Source organism: Phragmites australis, chromosome 3 (genome assembly GCF_958298935.1).
Source record: "Phragmites australis chromosome 3, lpPhrAust1.1, whole genome shotgun sequence".
Lineage (NCBI taxonomy): Eukaryota > Viridiplantae > Streptophyta > Magnoliopsida > Poales > Poaceae > Phragmites > Phragmites australis.
The window spans coordinates 44,643,855-44,664,642 of record NC_084923.1 but is presented as its reverse complement, the minus strand read 5'-3'; the positions used below and the strand labels follow the sequence as shown (position 1 = coordinate 44,664,642).

Sequence of the window (20,788 nt, the reverse complement as noted above, 5' to 3'; positions counted from 1 at the left end):
TCTGGAAAATATGCTCTAGTGTACAAATTGTAGAGCACCGGACTTTCTGGTGAGGTCACTGCATTCTCCCCTTTGTTAACAATGCTTTGGTGCATTCCTCCGATGTGTTCAAATCAATCACCGGATTACCTGGTGGGATCTTCTGCTTCTTTATCATCTTTGTACTGCTCATTGTCCAATGTTGTCAAATCCCTAAAAAAAATTACACTTCTCCCTCTTTCTCTCTATTCTTCCTCTCTCTTCCATCTCCCCCATCCCCTCCCCGTGACCCGTCTACCGCCGCCGCCTGCCATGCCGCGTCTGCCGTCCCGTCGCCGCGCGCCGCGCCGGCAGACCTCGCGCCTTGCGCCTTGCCTCGCGCGTCGTGCCGCTGCCTCGCGCCCCACATCGCCTCGCGCCCCGAGCTGCCTCGCTCCGCGCGCTCGCCAGGTCGTCGACCCCTATATAAGGCGATGAACAGTGCAGACCCCCCATCCCCTCCTCACACCCACTCCCTCTCTCTCCCCGAGCACTCCGTCGCCTCCCTCCGAGCGCCGCCGCCGGTGAGCCCCTCCCCGGCCCTCTTCTCTCTCTCTCCCTCTCCCTCCTTTCCCTCCCCCTGTGGGCGTACCTGGGTCCCTGCTATTGCCGGCCGCCGCTCTTCCTCCGCTGGCCGCCGCTCTTCCTTCATTGACCGAAGCTGCTTCTCCGCCGCCGGCCAAAGCCGCTTCCCCGCTGCCGGCCAGCTCCGCCCCCGCCAGCCGGTTCCAGCGCCGCCGTTCTAATCTGCTGGCCAGCGAGGCCCGCCGCCGGTGCGCCACCACCGCCCGCCGCCCCTCCCTCTCTCTCCCTCTCGTTCTCTCCGCAGCAGAGCCGGTCAGCTCCTCCCCCCTCTCCTCTCTCTCTCTTTTATCTCTCTCTCTCTCTTATCTCTCTCTCTCTGTGTAGCTGACAGGTGGGCCCCATTTTAGCCGAGCCGAGCCGCCTGCCGAGCCCACCGACAACTGAGCCCACCGACAACCAAGCCCACCGATATGTTAATCATGCTTTTCAAAAATGTGAAGTGATGTGTGCTTGTTGCGTGTGCGTGTAAAACTTGTGTTTGTGGGAAAACTCTAGAGTAGTGTTGACGAGAGTGAGTAAGGTACCCCACAAAGGTGAGAACTACCTTGGAGCAAGGTTCACCTTTGTGGCGTTCTTGCTGGGAGACTCTTGCCTCGGTCGTATAAGGACTGGTTCGTTGTGACATCTCACCTAGGATCCACTCGTACAACCACATGGCCTAAATGGGTAGGATTTGACCTAACCCCTCTGACTTAGTGCGGTACCCACCCGGAGGCCGGTAGTGGCAATGGGGATCAGGAGAAGACTTGGGTGGTGCGTAGCCCAATGTTCGGCTGGTGATATTGTTAAGGCTATGTCAAAGCCTTGAGATTGTTAAGTGGTCCTTCACGTGAATCTTCTAAGGCCCCTAGTATCTTAGTGCCCTATGGGTGGATATTGTGACTTCGTTGTGAGGTCGTTGCGTCTATGATAGCTTCACCAGTTGCTAAGGTGGGAGCTTGTGCATATCTTATGGGTAAAGTATACAACCTCTGCAGAGTGTTAAACCTATCCGGATAGCCGTGTCCTTAGTCAAGGACATGCTATGGTTTGGTCACAATGATTAGCTTTTCGACGTGAGTATCTCCTTGGTGTGTGAGTGGGCTGTGTGCTCGTATTTTCGAAAAGAAGGGTTTTGGCTTTGTGCCCTAAGCCTCCTAGACTGTGTGTTCGCTGGCAAAAGACTTGTGGGAACTGGCGAGATGAATGTATCTCCCCCAGGGCCGTCAACCCCCATAAGCTCACCTTACGTGTTCTCTTCGGAAGTGTTTTTATTAAAGTTAGTCTTTGCAAAATGAACATTGCACCAACAAAACTAGCTTTCCGCAAAACCAAAAAAACTCTACAGCCTTATCCTTGATCTACCCTTAAGCATCTAATTTTCCCTCTTGAGGTAGGATTTGCTGAGTACCTTATGTAATCACACTTGCTAATTGCGGATCCAGTTGATCCAGAGGCCGACTTCGTTGAAAGAGAAGATGAAGATTAGAGAAGCTGGTTTCGTCTGCACTCAAGCTGCCTGTAGGGCATGGGTCGTTTTTATGTATTTCCGCTGTGTTGTGAGGGTTTGTTAATTTATGCCTACGGGTCTCTGTTGTAATGAATTCTGTGTTGTACTCTATTATTGTATTTAATCGATGTATGTCTGTGATATCTACTTTTGTTAGAATTCGTGCGTACCAGCTACTGATCCAGCTGGTATGAGCTACACGAGGTGACCCCAAAGGAGGGGTCTGACAAATGTATTGTCTTGCTTCATCACCGGACTATTCGGTGAGGCTTTCATGCCTTTGTTCTCCTTTGATATAGATGCTCTGGTGAGTGTAAATACCCTGAGCACCAGATCATCCGGTGTAGTCATTTCTCATGTGACTTTTTTTAATTTAACCAAATTTTATCTCGGCTTCGGTGCCTTCTTCATATATTACATTCATGAGACCTACTAACATATATTCTTGACAAATATGTTAGTTCTAATGACTATATTATTATTAATTATCAAAATCACAATTAGAATCTAATAGGACTATTTTCGCTAAAGAGGCTCGAGCATGACCTGCTAGCGAGGAGCTCAAGAAATTGTTGTGGCAAGTGGACGCAAAACTGAGCGAGCAAGATCGTCAGAGAGCCAAGGTTGCACAAGCAATCGCAGCAGCCAAGGTCTCTTATTGCCCAAAGATTAACACTGCTATACTACCATTCAAAACTGACCGGTGCTATTTGGTTGTATGTAGGATGTTGCTGCTGCCATGGAGAAGAGAGGGATGAAGCTTTGGAAGGAAACCTATCAAGAGCTGATGGGGGTTAAGAAGCCGAAGCTGGATGAGCAGGGCGTGCTCCACTGGCCTGTTCTTCTTCTCTATCCGGAGGTCATGTCGAGTGACTTCGTCGAAGATTTTCCAGAGACTGATACATTCTCACCCACCTTGGACGTCATATCCTTCTGAAGTTCCATGATGCGTTCTTTCTTAGATTTAAATGCGTAGATGTGTAAGTAGCATCACTGAATTGTGATATCCTTAACTATCAAACATGTTTTCAGAAAGTTTCCACAATTGCCATGGGATGAGAACCACGCTTACACAAGGGAAGCCATTGAGTTGTACTACCAGGTTTGTGTGAATGCTTTGAACTTTGCTTGAGATCGACTCCTACATAGTACAAACTGCTTATAAGTGTATTTATTTTAGCCGGAGATTGTGAAAAGCAGCTTGTAGATTGTAGATTGTAATAAGCTAGATTGTAAAAAGCTAGATTGTGGATTATAAAAACTGCTGAAAGGCGGATTGCTGAATTGTTACAATCTGTGAGCTGGATTGTAACAATCTAGTTGTTTGTTTCAGTTTACAGATTATGATCATAATTCAGTTTTTACAATTCAACTGTTTGTTTCAACTTACTGATTGTGACTATAATCCAGCTTTTACAATTTGAAACAAACAGTGCCTAAATATGTTGGGATGTAGCCTTTTCAACAAAGCGTTGATGCCCTAAGATGTGTCAAGTAGAGGCCTTTTTGTTTTAGCTATAGATTGTGAAAATCAGTTTGCAAATCATGGAGTATAAAAATCTGTATCGTGAAAACTGGATCATACAATCTGCAGAATCTAATGAAAGTCAGCTTTTACAATCCAGCCTATCTGCATGCTAAAACAAACAAACCCTAAATCTGTTTGTGAGCAGATAACATATTCTACTGAAACCTGCAAAAGCTGTACATTTGAGTTGTCTCTAGGATTAAGCAATAGAGTTTAACAATCACATGATGCAATTTGTGGACCAAGATGGTTTGATCCATATGTTATGATATATTTTAATTTTAAAGTGTTGGTATTGGCTATACTTAAAGTAGTTATTGGTATACTTCAGTATTGTTATTGATTACTGGTAACATTTTGAAAATCGTAGCTTCACAGCATCCTGTACAGATTTTGAAAATCGTAGCCTCACCTGGGAAATCAAGAGGTATTGAAACCCAGAATTGGATACTGTCATGCTGCACGTTATTACCAATTCACCATCATCTAGTTCAATTTTTGTAGTTCAGTAACCTTTTGGGTTTGTTGCTCGTACATTCAGGACCGTAAGGTTCGGCAATACTAGTGTAATTCTTCGGTAGGTCAGCTTTACGATAGAGAAGCTTGCCGTCTGTTGCTGTTTAACCGACTCTTTACTTTGATTCATTAGGCTGGTGTTGGCACACACTTTTGTCCAAAAGTGAAACATTACAATATCTTCTAGAAGGTACTGTAGACCCAAAGTCGCTTCCAGAAAGCCTTCTTGATGGGGAGGATGGAAAGCATGATACTGGCAAGAGCAGCACAGTTACGTCAAGTATGTGGGCACAACATACTCTTTATGGTTTTCCATCTTTACCTTATGAGTCTATTCTGCCATCAGCAGAAACTAATTACAGCAAGAAGCTTCAATATTGTTATGCTGTACTTATGAGTCTTCATACAATTTCTTGCATTCTGCTTTCTTGTCAGGTGAAGGCTCTGGTAAGTGGGTCAAAGTAAAGGAAGGAAAAACTCTTCAAGAAGTGCTGCAGCACAAAGACTATATCATCCCTGCAATTCCTGGTTTGGTCCTTCAATCTCTGTATGCTTTACATGACTACATGTCGAATACATATAGTACCCAGTGGCAGTGAACAATTACACTCCATCGCTCTACATGCAGTGTTCTTTGCTGTATCAAGAAAGTCTACCTCCTATAAAGAGTTCAAGGCTGGAAATTGGTCTTTGCCATAACACCACACTGCGTTCACTTTATATCTGGAAGACGGTAACGGAGCTAGGATACGATCAGAAAACAAAAGATGTTCGATTGATCATCGTTGTATGGTTTAGGATGTTGTGAGAGGATGAGGTGCTCTTATACCAGCATCTCCAACCATGCTGAATTTTATTTTCCCCCCCTCCCCACCACTCTGTTTGACTGATGTCTCATGGAGAAAGACACACAAAATATAACCTGATATGAATTTCATCTGTGGACCTAATTCAGCATCTGCCATGGTGGCAGACTGGCAGTGTGCGTTACTGGTGTGATATTCAACTGAAAAGTTGATGTTCCTAGCTACCGGACTTGGGCTGAGCTTCCAACAGTTCGTAGAAGTGCCTTGTTGTTTCCTGATGGTTCTGTCTGCGTGTCGTGTGCAATTTGCTGTTACGCAAGCGCTGCCATAATTTCTAAGTACGCACCTTCTGTTGTCAGTATACGTGGCGTGCCTCGTGCTGCCATGTTCGTTACATGCGCACCAGAACCGGGGGCAGGTGTCTGCACCACGAGCTCTGGACGCATGCACGGCAGGCAAGACGCTGCAACGAAGGCACGAGTTGTGAAACGGAGCAAGAGAACAAGAACGACCGCCTCGATCAGCTGTATCCCGTGCCGGCGTGCCGCCATCCTCGCAGCCGCAGCCGCGCCGGAGTAAGTACAAACAGGAGACGCCATCACTGTCTGTGCTCGAAGTCGGGTACAAATATAGAAGGCGTAGTGAGCCAAGGATTAGCCGGTTGCGTGCTTTAGAGTGCGCCATGGAGAAGACGGAGGCGGCGGGAGCGGGAGGAGAAGAGGCCGGGAGGTTGACGAAGGCGGCGCCGGCGCTGAAGGTGGTGGCGGCCGTGGACGCGAGCGAGGAGAGCCTGCACGCGCTGTCGTGGGCGCTCGACAACATCGTGCGGTGCCACCCGGACTCGGCGGTCGTCGTCGTCCACGCCCAGCACGCCGCCGACCACGTCGTCTACCCCGTCGCCGCGCACGGTATCGGTAACACCCGACCACCCTGCTCGAAGTAACGCGCTGACGCTGACGCTCCGGTTCGTGCCGTGTACGCGCGCTGAAGGCATCGCCTACGCGCCGACCTCGGCGGTGGAGTCCATGCTGAGGGCGCGGGAGGAGAACTCCAGGAGGATCGTGGCGCGCGCGCTCGACATCTGCAAGGCGAAACAGGCAAGCGTCTGCTCTGATCGTTCGTCGCTAGATGCACGGCAGCTTTCTCTTCTATTCGCAGCGTGAAACGCCGGCGAAATCGACGCGCAGGTGGACGCCACGGCGGCCGTCGTGGAGGGCGACGCCAAGGAGGTCATCTGCCAGGCCGTGGAGCGGATGCAAGCCGGCCTGCTCGTCCTCGGCAGCCGAGGCCTCGGCAAAATCAAGAGGTAGCGAGCCAGTCGATTAACCTGCTGATCTGTGAGCGACTTTTAATTCATCCGCAGCTCATGTATGCTCGTGGTAACTCGACGATGACGACGCAGGGCGTTCTTGGGCAGCGTGAGCGACTACCTCACCCATCACGCCGGCTGCCCCGTCCTGGTCGTGAAGCCGCCCAAAGCGCACGCCAAGTGAACAACCCAACTCCCGGAAACCTGTGAACTACTCCTACTGAACTTACTTGAGTGTATGCAGTGACCTGTGCCGTCAATAATGATGTGACAAGCTACTCCTTGTCTCCTACTAGAGATGTTCATACAATGTACATACCGAATAGTAGACTGATCTACCAGCATACAATGAGCAACAGATGTATAACTGCGCGAATTGCTCAAAATGCCTGCTTAATGTTCGGAAGCATACCCTCAATCGTCCATCAGCATAAACCATGGTCCAGTAAACATGATCATGAGGGAAGGGGGGGGGGGGGTACATTGAGTAAATTGTAAATTTTGACCATACACATCACAGCACACAGATTTAGCAGGTAAATGCTACGATTGTCCTAACATAAGCGATTTTTTAAAGAGCCGCGAACAGCCCTAGAACATCAAAAGCATGCAGTAGCTATTTTTAAGCAGCACATCACCAACAACAATAGTCACGAACAATTTAGTAGTGTACAGCTAAATGGGCGCACCGTCACTTTGCTCCCAACCACCAAGTCTGTCCCCAGGATTGTAATTTGTGAACAATCTGAACTCGTTGCCCAGTTTATTCGAGTGTTGAGGCTTGAAACCGCAGGGACGAACATTTAGGAGCTTCAATGCCCGGTCCTTCTGAACTTCCCCTGGCAATAAAAGTGAGCATCATGTGAATTTCGTTAGAGAAAAACATGGGATGAATTATGCATTTTGGTACAGTATCACAAGATCTCATGAAAGGTGGCATGCTGTCCAACATATTGCATAATGTTTAGCAGGCATGACTAAGAAGGTTAGCGATAAAATTCAAATCAACTGCACAGCTGATGCTACAATTGTTCAAGCTCGAGCATCTGCAGCTGCATACAATTTGAAGCAGATGATGTCATTGTGAATGCTGTAATAGTTCGAATTCATTGCGTCCAATTTCTACTCTAATTAATACACACTAATACCAATGGATCATTCTACCAAAAGTAACAAGACAGTATCAAGTTCCAGTCATCAACCAATAGACCTCCTGGCAACACTGGAGATGAAATGATCATAAGGGTAGACTCTAACGCTTATCGAAGAACACGTCGAACTATCAAAGAAGCATTTTTTGACTACTTGAAGCCTTACAAGGTCCTGAAGGATCAAACAGGGAAAATAGGATGCAGCAATTCTGTTTCATTTCGAAAGAAAACTGCCGGGAGCTAATGGGAGAATTCGTTATCTGACACTCGATAGAACAACAATTCACGATTTGACACTTGCATTCACTTGACACAGAATTGCCACAAGCTCCAATTACCTGTGAGCAACAGCAGGAATGAGCCTTCAGGCTGCGCGAGGAAAGACACCGTCTTGGCAACCTTCTCCAAGCACTCCTTACTCTGCACGAAAACAGCCAGCAAATCACCGTTTCTCCTCAAATTATACTCTCATCTCAAGAATCAAGAACTAATTAACAGTAATTAGTAGCCTCCCGTAGAAACCATACCAGGTAAGGAGGGTCGGCGACGACGACACGGTAGGCGTGCTTCATCGCCGGCGGCAGCTCCTCCGGCCGGCTGTAGTCGTAGAAGGTGAAGTCGCCGCCGTACTGCCCGAACCGCTCGTCGTACTCCAGCAGCTGCGCGGGCACGCCCGGGTCGCGCTTCTTCAGGTAGGCGTAGAGCGTCGGGCACGCGACGCAGGCCACGGCGCACGCAGCGGCGGCCGAGCCCGGGTCGGAGGGGGAGACGAGGCGGATGACCTCCTCCGCCAGCGTCTGCGCGGTTCGCTCGTCGTACCAGAACTGGCTCAGCCGCCAGTCCTCCGCAACCAGCTCCACCCGTCCTTCCCCTTCCCCTCCGTCCGGCTCCAGCCGCCGCTGCTCTGCCAGGAACTCCTGCAGCGCCGCCGACGCCGCTGCGCTCAGCTGCGGCGTGTCATCCTCCTCCTCAACGGCCTCCTCGCTCACCCTCTCGTCCTCCACACTCGCCGCCATTGCATCCACCATCTCCAGCCTCGGCAGAGGGGCGGCGGCGGCGGCGCACCGTGTAGTAAACGCTTCGCTGGTCCACTTCGACAAGACAAGCCCATGGGTCCGATGAGCTTGACAACATGGGCCTCCTTTATGGGCCTAGTGGGCTTGTAGGCCCAGTGGAGGTGAAAGAAAAGGAGCAGTGATAAAAGCGGAGTGGCAATGGAATCGCCCGCAGAAGGGGAGCGGAAAGGAGAGGGAAGGAGGGAAGTGGGTGACCGCCGCGCCTCCGTATCCGGGCGTGACGAGCTAGGCAAGCGGCTCGCCTCCGCGTACGCCTCTCGGCGTTGGCTCGGGCCGCCGCCGCCGCCGTGCGAAGCAGCTGGAACCAGCGAGTCAACAGGCAGCATAGGGGGAAGGAGGCGGCGGTTACTGCTCGCTCCGCTTTGGCCTGGTCGCCGCCCGTCGTGTTCGCGCCGCCACCACCGCCTCAGCTCGCCCTCCCCGCCGTACGTCACGCGTACGACTAGGTTGTGGTGATAGATCCATCCGCCCGCCGGCTCGTGTGATCGCGCGCCGCAGTGGGGGAGGAAGTGCCTGGCCCGTGCGGTCGGGTTGCTTCTTCTGGAAGCTTCGGGTCGGGCGATCCGGTCTGAGCGCAATCGGCGGCAATGTCGGGCTCCTCGGCGGCGGGGGAGGACATAGTGCAGCACCTCTCGTCCAACTCCAACCCGTCCTCGTCCAAGCTCGCCAAACTCGAGGCCCGCATGGCCGGCAAGGCCGTCTCGGTGCCATCGTCGCCGCCGCTCCATCCCATGGTTGCCCCAGCCGTCGCGTTCATGGACCAGGAGGAGCTGCCCGAGTCCTCCTCTTCCGATGACGATGTCAGCCCTAAACCTTGAACTCCCCCCTCATACCTTTCCTTTTTTTGGCTCAAGCGTGGTAACCTAGCATCTTCAATTGCTTTGCTTGTGCATTGCCTATGATGCTATGATCGTGCTGGTTAGAACTGTTTGTGATGTTTCTTTTGTTCAACATGTGCATTTAGTAGTTTGCTAGTGCAACTGACTGCAAATTAGTCAAATATCTCTATTTTCACCCTTCTTCTACCCTGGTCTGATCCCATCTAATGTTTCCTGTTTTTACTGATCAGAATGGTGAGGAGTTTTTGATACAAAAGAACACCCTGAAGCGTCCGAGATCTCCAGATAGTGACCACATCCTTGCTCTTGGAAATTTTGAGGTGTGTTCATCAGATACGTGATTATTCTCTTCTGCATTTTTCTTAGGATTCACTCATGAGTCATAACTCAAGGCATTCTTTTGATTGGTGCATTCTCTTGTAACTGTAAACAGCAGGGATTGGCGAATGAGGCAGAAACGATGTTAGATGTCATTGACGCAAGACCGTCCTTAGACAAGACAAGAAGAAAAAGGCAGGGCCGTGGAAGGGGTCGAGCTGGTACAGGCCGAGGGCGTGGCTCAAAAACTGTTGATCAAACACGACCGACGTTGACTTCCTCAGCAGTTGTAACAAATGGTCAACTAGATAAATTAACCAACAAGGTATGCCGAATAATTTTATCACCATGATCTCGATTTACATTTCTAACTGATTTTGATTCGCTTGTGGGCAATGGCTGTTTGTGTTTGTACTGTGCTACTATCATGCACTTAATTTATCACGTACAAACTTCTGGCCTCTGGGCCCTTCTCGTGAGAGCTATTTCTGAGCCATTTGAATCATAAAGGCGACAAATATATCAGTGAAGAAATTGCTATACTGTAGTTTGCTATTATTCAGGCTTATAGAAAGACCTTAGTTTGAAGGCACATCCTGATTAGGGGTAAAGTTTGGTCAAGTAGAGATTGGTGAAACAGAACATTTAGCAAATATGTAAACACCTAAAAATTATGATTTTGCCACTTGATGCAACTAAGGTTGATGAATTAAGATTGAAGTTATTGCACCTTCCTGGAGATATCTATAACACCTTAAGATTACACATTGAGGGTTTTGGAATTTCGCATACCTGATGAAATTGAAAATTCTGTACAAGTTTCTGTTCAAAGATAAGCTGGACTTATTCGATTTTAATGATCTAACTGTGAGAATCGACCAAATAATCATACATGCCTATCATAGGACAAGGACACAAGATGTGGGAGTACACTTTTGAAGGATTTGTTTGTAGTAGCTCGTATTACATTTAATTTAGTGCCTCATCTGCTAAATTATTAACAAAATCCAATAGGAATCCCGATCAAGCGTTCAACCTGGCACTGATGACAGGGCTGCTTTACAGGTAGCACTCATTGCTTCACATCATCATCTCCTGTTAGATTTGTAAATATCTCCATTTGGTTTTGAACACAGTATGTATCTGAATTTTTCTGGACTTGTAATGCTATGCTAATGCATCCGTGTTCTTGCACTATATGTTTCATGTTTGCCTGCTTCTGAATCCTTTTGCATCTGTCTAATTCATATACAGGAATCTTTCTGATAGATTCTGTAGATGGCTTTCATCCTTTTTTTCTCTTCCTTTGATGGGATAGTGTTCACTTCTTTCATTTTCACTTGTCGGTTTAGGCAATCCAACCCCGTTTAGGCAATCCAACCCCGTAAAGTAATATGCTGCTGATAAGATATCCCGTGAAAAGCATAAACAGCCTCAGTGGAATATTTTACTGAAACAAGCCATGTCACTTAGGGATGTTTGTGAATAGACTATACCAGACAAACCCGTGTATGGTCTTTCCTTTTTGTTTCGAATTTCTATTCTTAAGTACTCTCCATTGAATAGGAAGAATTATCGCTGTTACGTGGTAAAGTTGTATTTTTGGAGGAGGAGCTTGTTAAATCGCGTCAAGAAGCAGCCAATTACCGTCAGCTTAGCGATAGGTTAGCAAAGGTAAGGAGATACTTCCTATAAGTTTTCATTTGAACAGGACTTCCTTAGTGTCTCTGACCTGTTGGCTCTCCATTATTGTGCCAGGAATTGAAGGATCTCAAAGATCATGATCAACAAATGAGATCAAAGGTTGTCAACTTGTTATCTTCTGGTTAACCTTATTTGTTTAGCTACTGTTCATTCTTTCGTTTTTATACACTGGTCTGTTATATCCTGAAACCTTTAAATTCACTACTCAGGCATATCATTGTTGAATAACTATAGGAAACAACTCGCTTTCTTCTATATGCACAGAATCATGTATATTATAATCTGCTAAAAATTGTATGCTCAATATCCTTTTCCTATTAATACGGCAGAGATGATCATGCACATTATCACATAATGGGAGTTTTGTTTGTGGGCATACCTGCTATTTGTCCACATGTTGTATGTGGGTTGGGTGTTTTTCTTTTTCTTTTTCCTTTGTGCAGTGGGGGCATTGTGGAAGCAAGCTGACCATAGTTGTTTTGCTTCAAGGCTCTCTTAGTTTTTGTCCTGTTCCCTTGAGTGTGGCTGAGAAAACCTAGCTTACCCCGATACTTCCCCGAAGTGTTGTACCGCGATACGTATCCGATACGCAGCGATACGTCTCCGATACTTCGCAGGCCATAACCCCTCAAATTGAAGCCCCTCATTCTTGAACTAGCTGATCTCTCACTAGATGAACCAGAACTTGAGGTCATGCTTTTTGAAGATGGAGAATTCTGATATAGAGTCATCTCAATTATTCGGCCTTGTGCCTTGTATCCAGTATAATATAGTGCAATATTTGAACTTGTAGGCTAGTAGTAGACTAGTAGTATACTAGTATTATCTATTTGAACCTGAACTCGATTTGTTGGTAGTTGGTACGAGGAATCATTCATATCATTCTCTATAATTGCTGCATTCTTATTTTTAATTTATATATATCGGCGTATCCTTGTTTTTCGAAACTCCCGTATCCCCGTATCAGTGTACCCGTATCGGCGAATCCATAACGCGTATCGGGGCATTAGTGGAGAAAACCTACTCCTTCCATGCTACCCATGCAAATCTAACTGTTCTCATTTTTATTAATGCAGCAAATCAAGGTTCTATCTGATCTGCTGATAGCTGTGTCAAAAGCAGAGAGGCAAGAAGCACGAATGAGGATAAGACAGGAATCTTTCAGACTTGGGAATGTTGGTGTTATGAGGTAATTTCCCAATGTCCCAGCAATTAATGCTTAATAGTAGTCGGAGAGCTCCTTTTATCAGGGGAATCGTACTTTCGTTAAAAGAGTTCTCCTAACTATAGCTCCATCCAGTATTCCTTCTAGTATTGACACCTTGAAGTTTTAGTAGCAGACGCCATTTCTTCTTTGCTTTTCATGTTCTGTGTGGATTATCCATTTCAACGTTTTTTTGTTGTTGTTGACTATCCTCCTTCAAAACTCAGGGCTGGAACTATTATATCTGAAACTTGGGAGGATGGCCAGGCAATAAAGGATCTTAATTCTCATTTGGTGAGTTTCTGCAACTCCATATATATGTCTACTTGCATGCACATATTAACCATGAGATCATATAATGGTTCGAACTGTATAACTTGTATTTGCATGACTGTCCAATTGTTAGTACACTGTAGCAATTTTACTTGAGAAGGCGCTACCTCCACTAACAGACAACTTTTTTTCCATACTTTTGTGTTACAATTCTGATCACAGCGGCATCTTTACTTAGTATTAGTAACCTTAAGTCATTAACATCCAAATATCTTATAAGATATGTTGATCTTGTATACTAAACATCTTGTTCAGAAGACAAACATTTGTACTCCCAGTATACTGGTCCGGGACTCTGGGTTAGCCTGGATGGCACGGGTGATTTTACTGACGTAATGTGGGCAATGTAGTTCAAATTTTCACAAATCTTCATCTATTGAGGCATTTTGGTTGCTCTGCAACTTTAGTTGCCTTTGATTCATGACATTCCATGACTAGTATTTAAGGTTGACTTCACCTTGGTCTTATCTTGTGACTACCAGCCATGGCACCACCTATGATCGTGCATCCGTACATAAGCATTTCTTCCTAAAAAATGTTCTCACTTGTGAACTGTAAATAACATTAATATCTTTTACATGCTTTACCTGTTTGCCTTCTACACCATCCTACTTTTCGGTAATGATACTTTCATGTTGCTGAGTTGCTTATGTATGCTGGATCTTTCTGTAGAAATCTTTGCTGGAAACTAAAGAGGTTATTGAAAGGCATCGTAAATCACTTAAGAAAAGACAATCTGGTAACTCTGTTCTTTATTCCTTCAAATTATTGCTTTTCCTTTATTGCTTTGTGCTGACTTGCTTGGGACTAAAAGGCTTTGTTGTCGTATTGCCTGGTGCTGACTTGAATTCTTCATAAGCTACAAATTCTACTGTCTTGCATATGTTTGGCACAGGACGTCAATGCATGCCAAGTTTGTTCCATGACAAAGAAGAATTGAAATTAAATGAAAGTTCATGCAGATCTACTCCCATGCTACTCCATTTCTAGCTCATTCTTTTTATACGAAGGAAACCTTCCTCCATTATCACTAGCGCCAATAAAAATTGCATAGCAGCTTAAGTGTATTATTTTTTTCTGGTAACTTTTCCTATATTTTTCACTTTTCTTTTTTGTTCATTATTTATTTGTTATGGCTTTCTGTTTAGACAAGGGTGATGGCAGTGATGCTGAGACTAGCATGTCTGAGGAAGATATCCTCTTACAGGATGAGATATGTAAATCTCGGCTAACAAGTATCAAACGGGTAAATTTCTTTTTGGGGCACAGTTACTTGCCTAATTGGTACACCCTTTCTTAATCTGCTTTCCTTGAACTGTATTTTAGGAGGAAGAACAGTGTTTGAGAGAAAGAGATCGCTATGAGTTGGAAAAGGGGAGGCTTATACGTGAAATGAAGCGCCTCAGAGATGAAGATGGATCACGCTTTAACAACTTTCAAATTCTTCACCATCGTTATGCTCTCTTAAATCTTCTTGGAAAGGGAGGGTTCAGTGAGGTTTACAAGGTAGACTCTTGCTTTACCAACTTTGTAAATAAATATGAGATATATTATCCTATTTTAGTCAACCTTGCCTATTTAAAACCATTCATTCTTTTCTTAGAACACGGAATTTGCAGCTATTTGTTTTGATTGCCTTATTTCGTTATTCATATGTGCCCTTATCAGGAGAACTTGATTAAAGAAGGTAGGTATTACTTAAGGTCCATTCTGGCTGGGTTAAGATTGGATGTGATCCTGGCCCATCCAAAATGGTCCTGGGACATAAGGCGTGATGAGTCAGATAAAAAGAAACTAATATATCAAACATACTAATATAATTAACATTGAGATTAAATTCATTTGTAGGTAAGCCTGGATGAAAACAACGGAAGTAACATGTCTGTCACTGAATTTCTCTCCGAACCTATTCAAATGTCAAAAATTTACTGTGGTAAAATAACATGCAATATGTATCATCCTAAAGTAGTTTTGATGATTATTATTCATGTTGAATCATTTGACAAGTTATTAGCTTACTTTTCATGAAGTCACTCCAATATGTATTGATATAGCATGCAAATTCACTTAATTGAAATTTGAGTTGATAGCACCAGCAATTACATGAAACAATTTCTTTGGGCAGGCTTTTGATTTGGTGGAGTATAAGTTTGTGGCATGCAAGCTTCATGGTTTGAACGCTCAATGGAGTGAGGAGAAAAAGCAGAGCTACATACGGCATGCAATTCGTGAATATAACATCCACAAAACTTTGGTTCATCCAAACATTGTCAGGCTATGGGACATATTTGAGATTGATCACAATACATTTTGCACCGTCCTAGAATATTGCAGTGGTATAATATGTTTGCTCAATGATCTTCTAAATTCTGTTTGGTATGGCTGCGTAAATTGAGTGCCTGTTGTTATTTGTTTGCTGTTGCTGATATCCACTTGCCGGGGACTTCGTTCTATTGTCTCATGCTGGCATAAACTTCATAATACAGAAATGCTAGATAGATATCAATCTTTTGCCGGTCATATATTGTTATTGGCTAAATACATTCATATTTGTCAAGTCGTACTTGGATAAATTTGTTCCATTTTGTCAGTCAAAACCTTAGATGGTTCTTGGAGAGGTAATGAAAAAGTTGTCCATCAATATAACATTGACATGAGTGTATAAATTGTTGCTTCCATAGATTTGGTCGGTTTATACAATTATTGCTTCCACAATTTTGGTCAGACTAGGATAGGTTGCCAATTGGAAAAGAGGCAGGAGCAACATGCTCATGAACAGGGATCAAATCCCCCTTATCTCGACAATAAGGGACAAATTAACAAAAAAGCTTGGCGGCCTGATTTAGGCTTAGCCGGGCACATGACAAAAAATCAGGCTTGGTTCGTGAAAAGAAAAATACAATTGTCATTTGGGTTCAGTACCATATGAAACATGATTGCACGTTATTAGTTCCATAACACATCAGCAGACCACAATATTTGATCATTAACATAAGAAGTGTGTTTGATCATTATTCTCAGTACTGCTGGTTTCTAATGGAGTTGGTTATTGTCTTATAATGTGCATGGCATTCACTAAACTGAATTTGCTTTACTGCATAGAGATGGCAGCGGATTGACTTTGGTGTAGCGAATATCGAATAGCACGCGATATAGCGGACACCGGACACTACATACATTTCTACACTAGAATATTGGAAAAGAATAATAAGAGTATAGTAATAATTTTGAGTTATACATGTATATAAAGCCTTCCTGGTTAAAAAAATATGTTCAATAAATACCAAATATCAATTTACAAGCATAACATTTTGTATATATTTCAATACATTTGCAAATGCAACTTTCAAAATTATATCGGCCGCTACCACTGCACCACCGGCTGCTATGTTTCCGACTGCTAGCCACTACATCGCTGTCGGCTGCCAACACTATTTAGTACACTGATACAAGGGAAGTTATACATTGTGTCCCATTGAAGAGAGAACTTTCTTCCTTTTCTGCCACAATCTTAATTGACGTACATTCCATTTGACTCATATTTTGGTCAGTCATGTGAAGCTTTTCAATTAAAATGTTCTAGTCGTTAATAATGATTTCCCTACCTAAATCTACGACTTCCAGATCAGGAAACCGTGATTCGTGAGATGTAATAATGTTCTCTTCATTGCTAATGTTTTACCCAGGCAAGGATCTTGATGCAGTTCTTAAAGCAACACCAATTCTTCCAGAAAAAGAAGCAAGAATCATAATTGTTCAAATATTTCAGGGCCTTGTTTATCTTAACAAGAGGGCTCAAAAGATCATTCACTACGATCTAAAGCCTGGCAATGTTCTCTTCGACGAGGTTGGTGTTGCAAAAGTTACAGACTTTGGCCTCAGCAAGATAGTGGAGGATGATGTTGGGTCTCAGGGAATGGAACTTACTTCTCAGGGAGCTGGAACCTACTGGTGAGTGTACTCCTTTCCAGTTGATCTCTTGCACTAGCTCACGGAAACCTTCAAACTACCTGCTCTTATGGAATCTTTTAGCTGCTTACATTTTTTTGCTACACCTGGTGCAATAATCATACTATTTCTATTAGAGTTGCACTAGAACCTTTTAAAGGAATTGTTATTACATTGCCAATGGAAGTTTCTAGTTTCCAGTAATGTCTTGCGTGAACAAGTGGGAAGAAACAAAGCATTTCATGCATTTAGTTCTGATTTATGGCAGCACATCACTGCTTCCCCTTTTATGACCATTGTTCCTTTAGTATTGCAGTATTTCTCTCTATAGTTATTTTTCATTATATTTTCAGGTATCTTCCCCCAGAATGCTTTGAGCTCAGCAAAACACCATTTATTTCATCTAAGGTAATGGTAGCTGGCAATCTGCCTTTTAATGTAAATAAAAATTGTTCCATCCTAATTGGGGAAAAGATATTTTGATTATTGTGTCCTTGTAAGTTTATCTTGATTTTTTCTACTCAGCCAATTGTGAAGTGTATATATATATATTTTTTCACGAACACGCAGGAGAGTTGCGCATCATTTCATTAAGAAGAAAGAGTGACCCAATTTATAAGAGAAATTGGGTCCGAAAACCTTAACAAGCTAAGCATTACAATCCGCGAAGATAAGCTCGCGCGCAAGACAAAGAATAAAGAAGAAACCCCCTTAACCCCCCTAAACAACCGGACGATGAAAGTACGGAAAGTAGCTATAACCCGGCAACCAACAACAAACAACATCCACCAAATGATGCTACACCGCAAGCGCTATGCCCAGCTAGCACTTCGACCAGGACAGCACAACGACTCAACAGGCGGAGCCAAGCTCCCACATCTAACTACCCGACATGGTTGACAGCTCCAACGCCAGACCACAAGCAAAGGTGGGTCCTGGGACATCGGAACATAGAAACTGCCGCTAAGAGCTGAAGGTGATGCGAAGCCCCGCCGAACAGTCAGACGAAGGGGCTAGAGCGATGAAGGAGGAAGGAGTGCCCTATAAGGAGTGCCGCCAATTGTAACACCAAAGAATCGAGGGATTCTCTGAAACGACGCCAGGAAGGTAGCGGCAAAGGTGCTGTCGTCACTCGTTCGAAAGTCGAACAGGGTTTTCACCCGGAGAAATCCCAGAGGGAAGTATCGTCACGGCGCCTCTAGGAAGGTTATGACGCCCGTGAGCGCCACCGCCGTTGACAAGGCAAGATGCCTGTCAGTGTTAGGGCTTTCGCCCAAACCACGGCACAACCCATCGAAGCCAAGGCTCGACGGGTCGACTGGACCATGCAAAAACAATCAGCAACACAAAAGCACAAAGCATCCGCCAGATAGACGATCGGAGGCGAAGACCTGATCCACAGCAACGTAGAACATGGCCGCCAGGGTAGCACCAATATCGTCATAAACGACGGTTGGCCCCACCGCAAGGAGCAAAGGGATCACTGACGACCCAGCCAGAAGCACGATGCGGTAAGGCCAGCAGGCCAGGGGGGGGGAGCCGGAGCAGCCCACCGGTGGTGGCACCTCGGAGGCCCCACGACAACATAGCCCGCCAGCCCCCCGCCGAGCCGGCCGTCCTAGCCATCCAACTTGGAGGCGGCCAGCCGAGGTTGACAGCCAGCAGAGGATCGGAGGGAAGCAGATCCGGCGATGAGTCGCCCCAGACATGTGACGCCCGACCGGAAACGCTCGGGTAGCTCCCACACATCACCACCAAGCCCCAGAGAGCGGCAGCACCGCCGGTAGCGGATCCGGCCTTGGGACACCCAGTTTCAACCGGCTAGAGACGAGGGCGGCCGGATCCGCCGCCACAGTAAAAGACCAGTGGGGGGTGGGGGAAGAAAGGGAAGGGAAGAGCGACGGGGGAGAGGGGAGAGAGGAAACGCGATGCCTCGGCTTCGGGCTGTCGCTGGCCGCTGGCGTCTGTCCGTCGGCTGGAGTTAGCTGGCTAGGGGACGGAGTTGGGCTACCAAATAAGATAATAGTGAAGTATATTCACCTGCCAAAGATAATAGGTCTCCTCAGTTAGTAGTTTTAGTGAATTTTTGCAGGGGATATTTCTGTCGAGAGTGGCTAGAACGAGGGAGGTGGTTGGGTGGTCATGCAATTTTTACGTAAAAAATCGTATCCTTGATCCCTAGCTTAACCAATGTTTGTAAGGTCTGAACTTGTTTATGAGCCTCCCTGACCTATCAACACAAACAACGATGATACTTTGGCAAGGCCAGATATGACCCTTCAACTTCATCCTGATTAGTTATGGTGCATCATCTTTTCTATTCGCTTTCATGCAGGTGGATGTTTGGTCAGCTGGTGTGATGTTTTATCAGATGCTCTTTGGAAGACGTCCTTTTGGCCATGACCAGACTCAAGAGAGAATACTTCGGGAAGATACAATTATCAACGCACGTAGGGTGGAATTCCCTTCAAAGCCAGCTGTATCCAATGAGGCAAAGGTCTGTTTCCTATTTGTTCAGATGGTGTAAACATCTTCATATCTATCATCCCATGTGTCGATTCCATTACTACCAGATGCTATATGTCAAGTGCAACTGTCCGTTTGGTTTAAACTGGTGTGCCTCTAAGCTCTAGTATCCCTCTAGGCTCTAGTTTTATCATGAATTAATTAACAACCTGGTCTGAAAATTACACATGTCTAGCTCTATTATTTTTAACTCAATTTCATGCCCTGTTTATGGTCTAAATTGCACCACCTTGTTTGACCTGCATTTCGTTCTGCCCTCCTTAGCTTTATTATGTTGAGTAGTTTGGCAAAAAAAGAAAGATCTTGCTTTACCACAAATGAAATCTTTTAGCTGTATCATAGGAGATCCTCAGTAATAAGTTCCCATTTATCGTCACTTTTCAATTGACTGTGCACTGGAAGTACTAAGTGCAGGCCGTTCCAGTCTTCTGTGTGCTAATTTGATCCTCTCTTTTTTCCCATTGTACCTGAACATTAACAGGATCTGATACGCCGGTGCTTGACATACAACCAATCAGAGAGGCCAGACGTCCTAACCATAGCTCAAGACCCTTATCTCTCATATGCAAAGAGGTAGGCACTACTCAGGACAATATTTTGGTGGGGGTAGCGGCTCGCTGAAAGAGATTTTGTATGGGGATGCATACTTGCAAAGGAGCAAAGGATTCTACAAATCTACAAGCTCAAGAATATTGCAAAGGGTGTAACTGTATATGTTGTAAAGTTGTGTTGTCCCCATAACAGCAATGACCTGAAGTCCTGAGGGCATCCGTTCAAAAGTCAGCTTCTTTGTAATCTACAAGAAGCAACCAAGCAGGCATTGATTTGAACGGGCTTTGCACTCTTTGAAATTTCTTGATGCTGTTGCGCTTCCCATGCATGTTGATTTGAATGATGAGATTTGTGAAGATGTTCCAAATTAGCAGATCAAGTAGGAGCACATGACAAACAGGATAATGTGTAATTCTCATACTTGTACCCCATTGGATCTTACCGGACTCTAAAAAGGAACAACACTTGCATTAATCCACACACTCTAAGCCCAATCAGTACCAAATCTTTTGGTGGTAGCCCACACACTCAAGGTATTATATGATTGACGAATAATTATACCTCATATTGATCTCTAATACTTTTTAATGTATATTGTATAGTGGTGATATTGGTGCGTGCAGAACGTAATCGATTCGCAGATGAGAAATGCTTGGTTGAGGCCAAAGTTTCACGTATTAACTGCAACGGAGGGAGTCGTATGATTGTAGTTAGATGAATTTGATGTAAAGTCACATGTTATTAATAAGATGTTAGCAAATATGAATTATTTGGTTAGTCATGTAAATGATTTGATTCTCTTTGATGAGATATTCAGCTAGATCATTATGAATATACACATACGGTACTTAATACAGTAGTGTCTAAAGATAAATAATAATTGAAT

General features: G+C 45.0%; 3 protein-coding genes and 1 pseudogene across 5 annotated transcripts; 3 read left to right on the top strand and 1 right to left on the bottom strand.

The window, feature by feature from the left end:
• The first annotated feature begins 2,637 nt into the window (after positions 1 to 2,637).
• LOC133910770 (uncharacterized) lies at positions 2,638 to 4,835 on the top strand (annotated as a pseudogene).
• A 604-nt stretch (positions 4,836 to 5,439) lies between these two features.
• LOC133913316 (universal stress protein A-like protein) lies at positions 5,440 to 6,625 on the top strand. The gene is made up of 4 exons (XM_062356442.1): positions 5,440 to 5,856; positions 5,933 to 6,039; positions 6,130 to 6,248; positions 6,345 to 6,625. Exons 1-4 carry the CDS (start codon positions 5,625 to 5,627, stop codon positions 6,433 to 6,435), a joined length of 549 nt encoding a protein of 182 aa, XP_062212426.1. The 5' UTR covers positions 5,440 to 5,624; the 3' UTR covers positions 6,436 to 6,625.
• A 114-nt stretch (positions 6,626 to 6,739) lies between these two features.
• LOC133913315 (uncharacterized) lies at positions 6,740 to 8,489 on the bottom strand. The gene is made up of 3 exons (XM_062356441.1): positions 7,930 to 8,489; positions 7,741 to 7,822; positions 6,740 to 7,090 (listed from the first exon to the last, which is right to left on the bottom strand). Exons 1-3 carry the CDS (start codon positions 8,428 to 8,430, stop codon positions 6,927 to 6,929), a joined length of 747 nt encoding a protein of 248 aa, XP_062212425.1. The 5' UTR covers positions 8,431 to 8,489; the 3' UTR covers positions 6,740 to 6,926.
• Positions 8,490 to 8,613: 124 nt separating this feature from the next.
• Positions 8,614 to 20,258, top strand: LOC133913313 (serine/threonine-protein kinase TOUSLED-like). 3 transcript variants are annotated; one of them, XM_062356439.1, is made up of 16 exons: positions 8,614 to 9,278; positions 9,548 to 9,637; positions 9,754 to 9,960; positions 10,650 to 10,700; positions 11,202 to 11,309; positions 11,394 to 11,438; positions 12,416 to 12,528; positions 12,771 to 12,837; positions 13,549 to 13,615; positions 14,025 to 14,122; positions 14,203 to 14,382; positions 15,002 to 15,212; positions 16,563 to 16,827; positions 17,178 to 17,232; positions 19,160 to 19,321; positions 19,832 to 20,258. In XM_062356439.1, the coding sequence occupies exons 1-16, from the start codon at positions 9,066 to 9,068 to the stop codon at positions 19,925 to 19,927; spliced, it is 2,028 nt and encodes a 675-aa protein (XP_062212423.1). In that variant the 5' UTR covers positions 8,614 to 9,065; the 3' UTR covers positions 19,928 to 20,258. The 3 variants fall into 3 exon arrangements, with proteins under 3 accessions (XP_062212423.1, XP_062212422.1, XP_062212424.1); XM_062356438.1 differs by having other exon boundaries at positions 9,751 to 9,960; XM_062356440.1 differs by lacking the exon at positions 10,650 to 10,700 and having other exon boundaries at positions 9,751 to 9,960.
• The last annotated feature ends 530 nt before the right edge of the window (positions 20,259 to 20,788 follow it).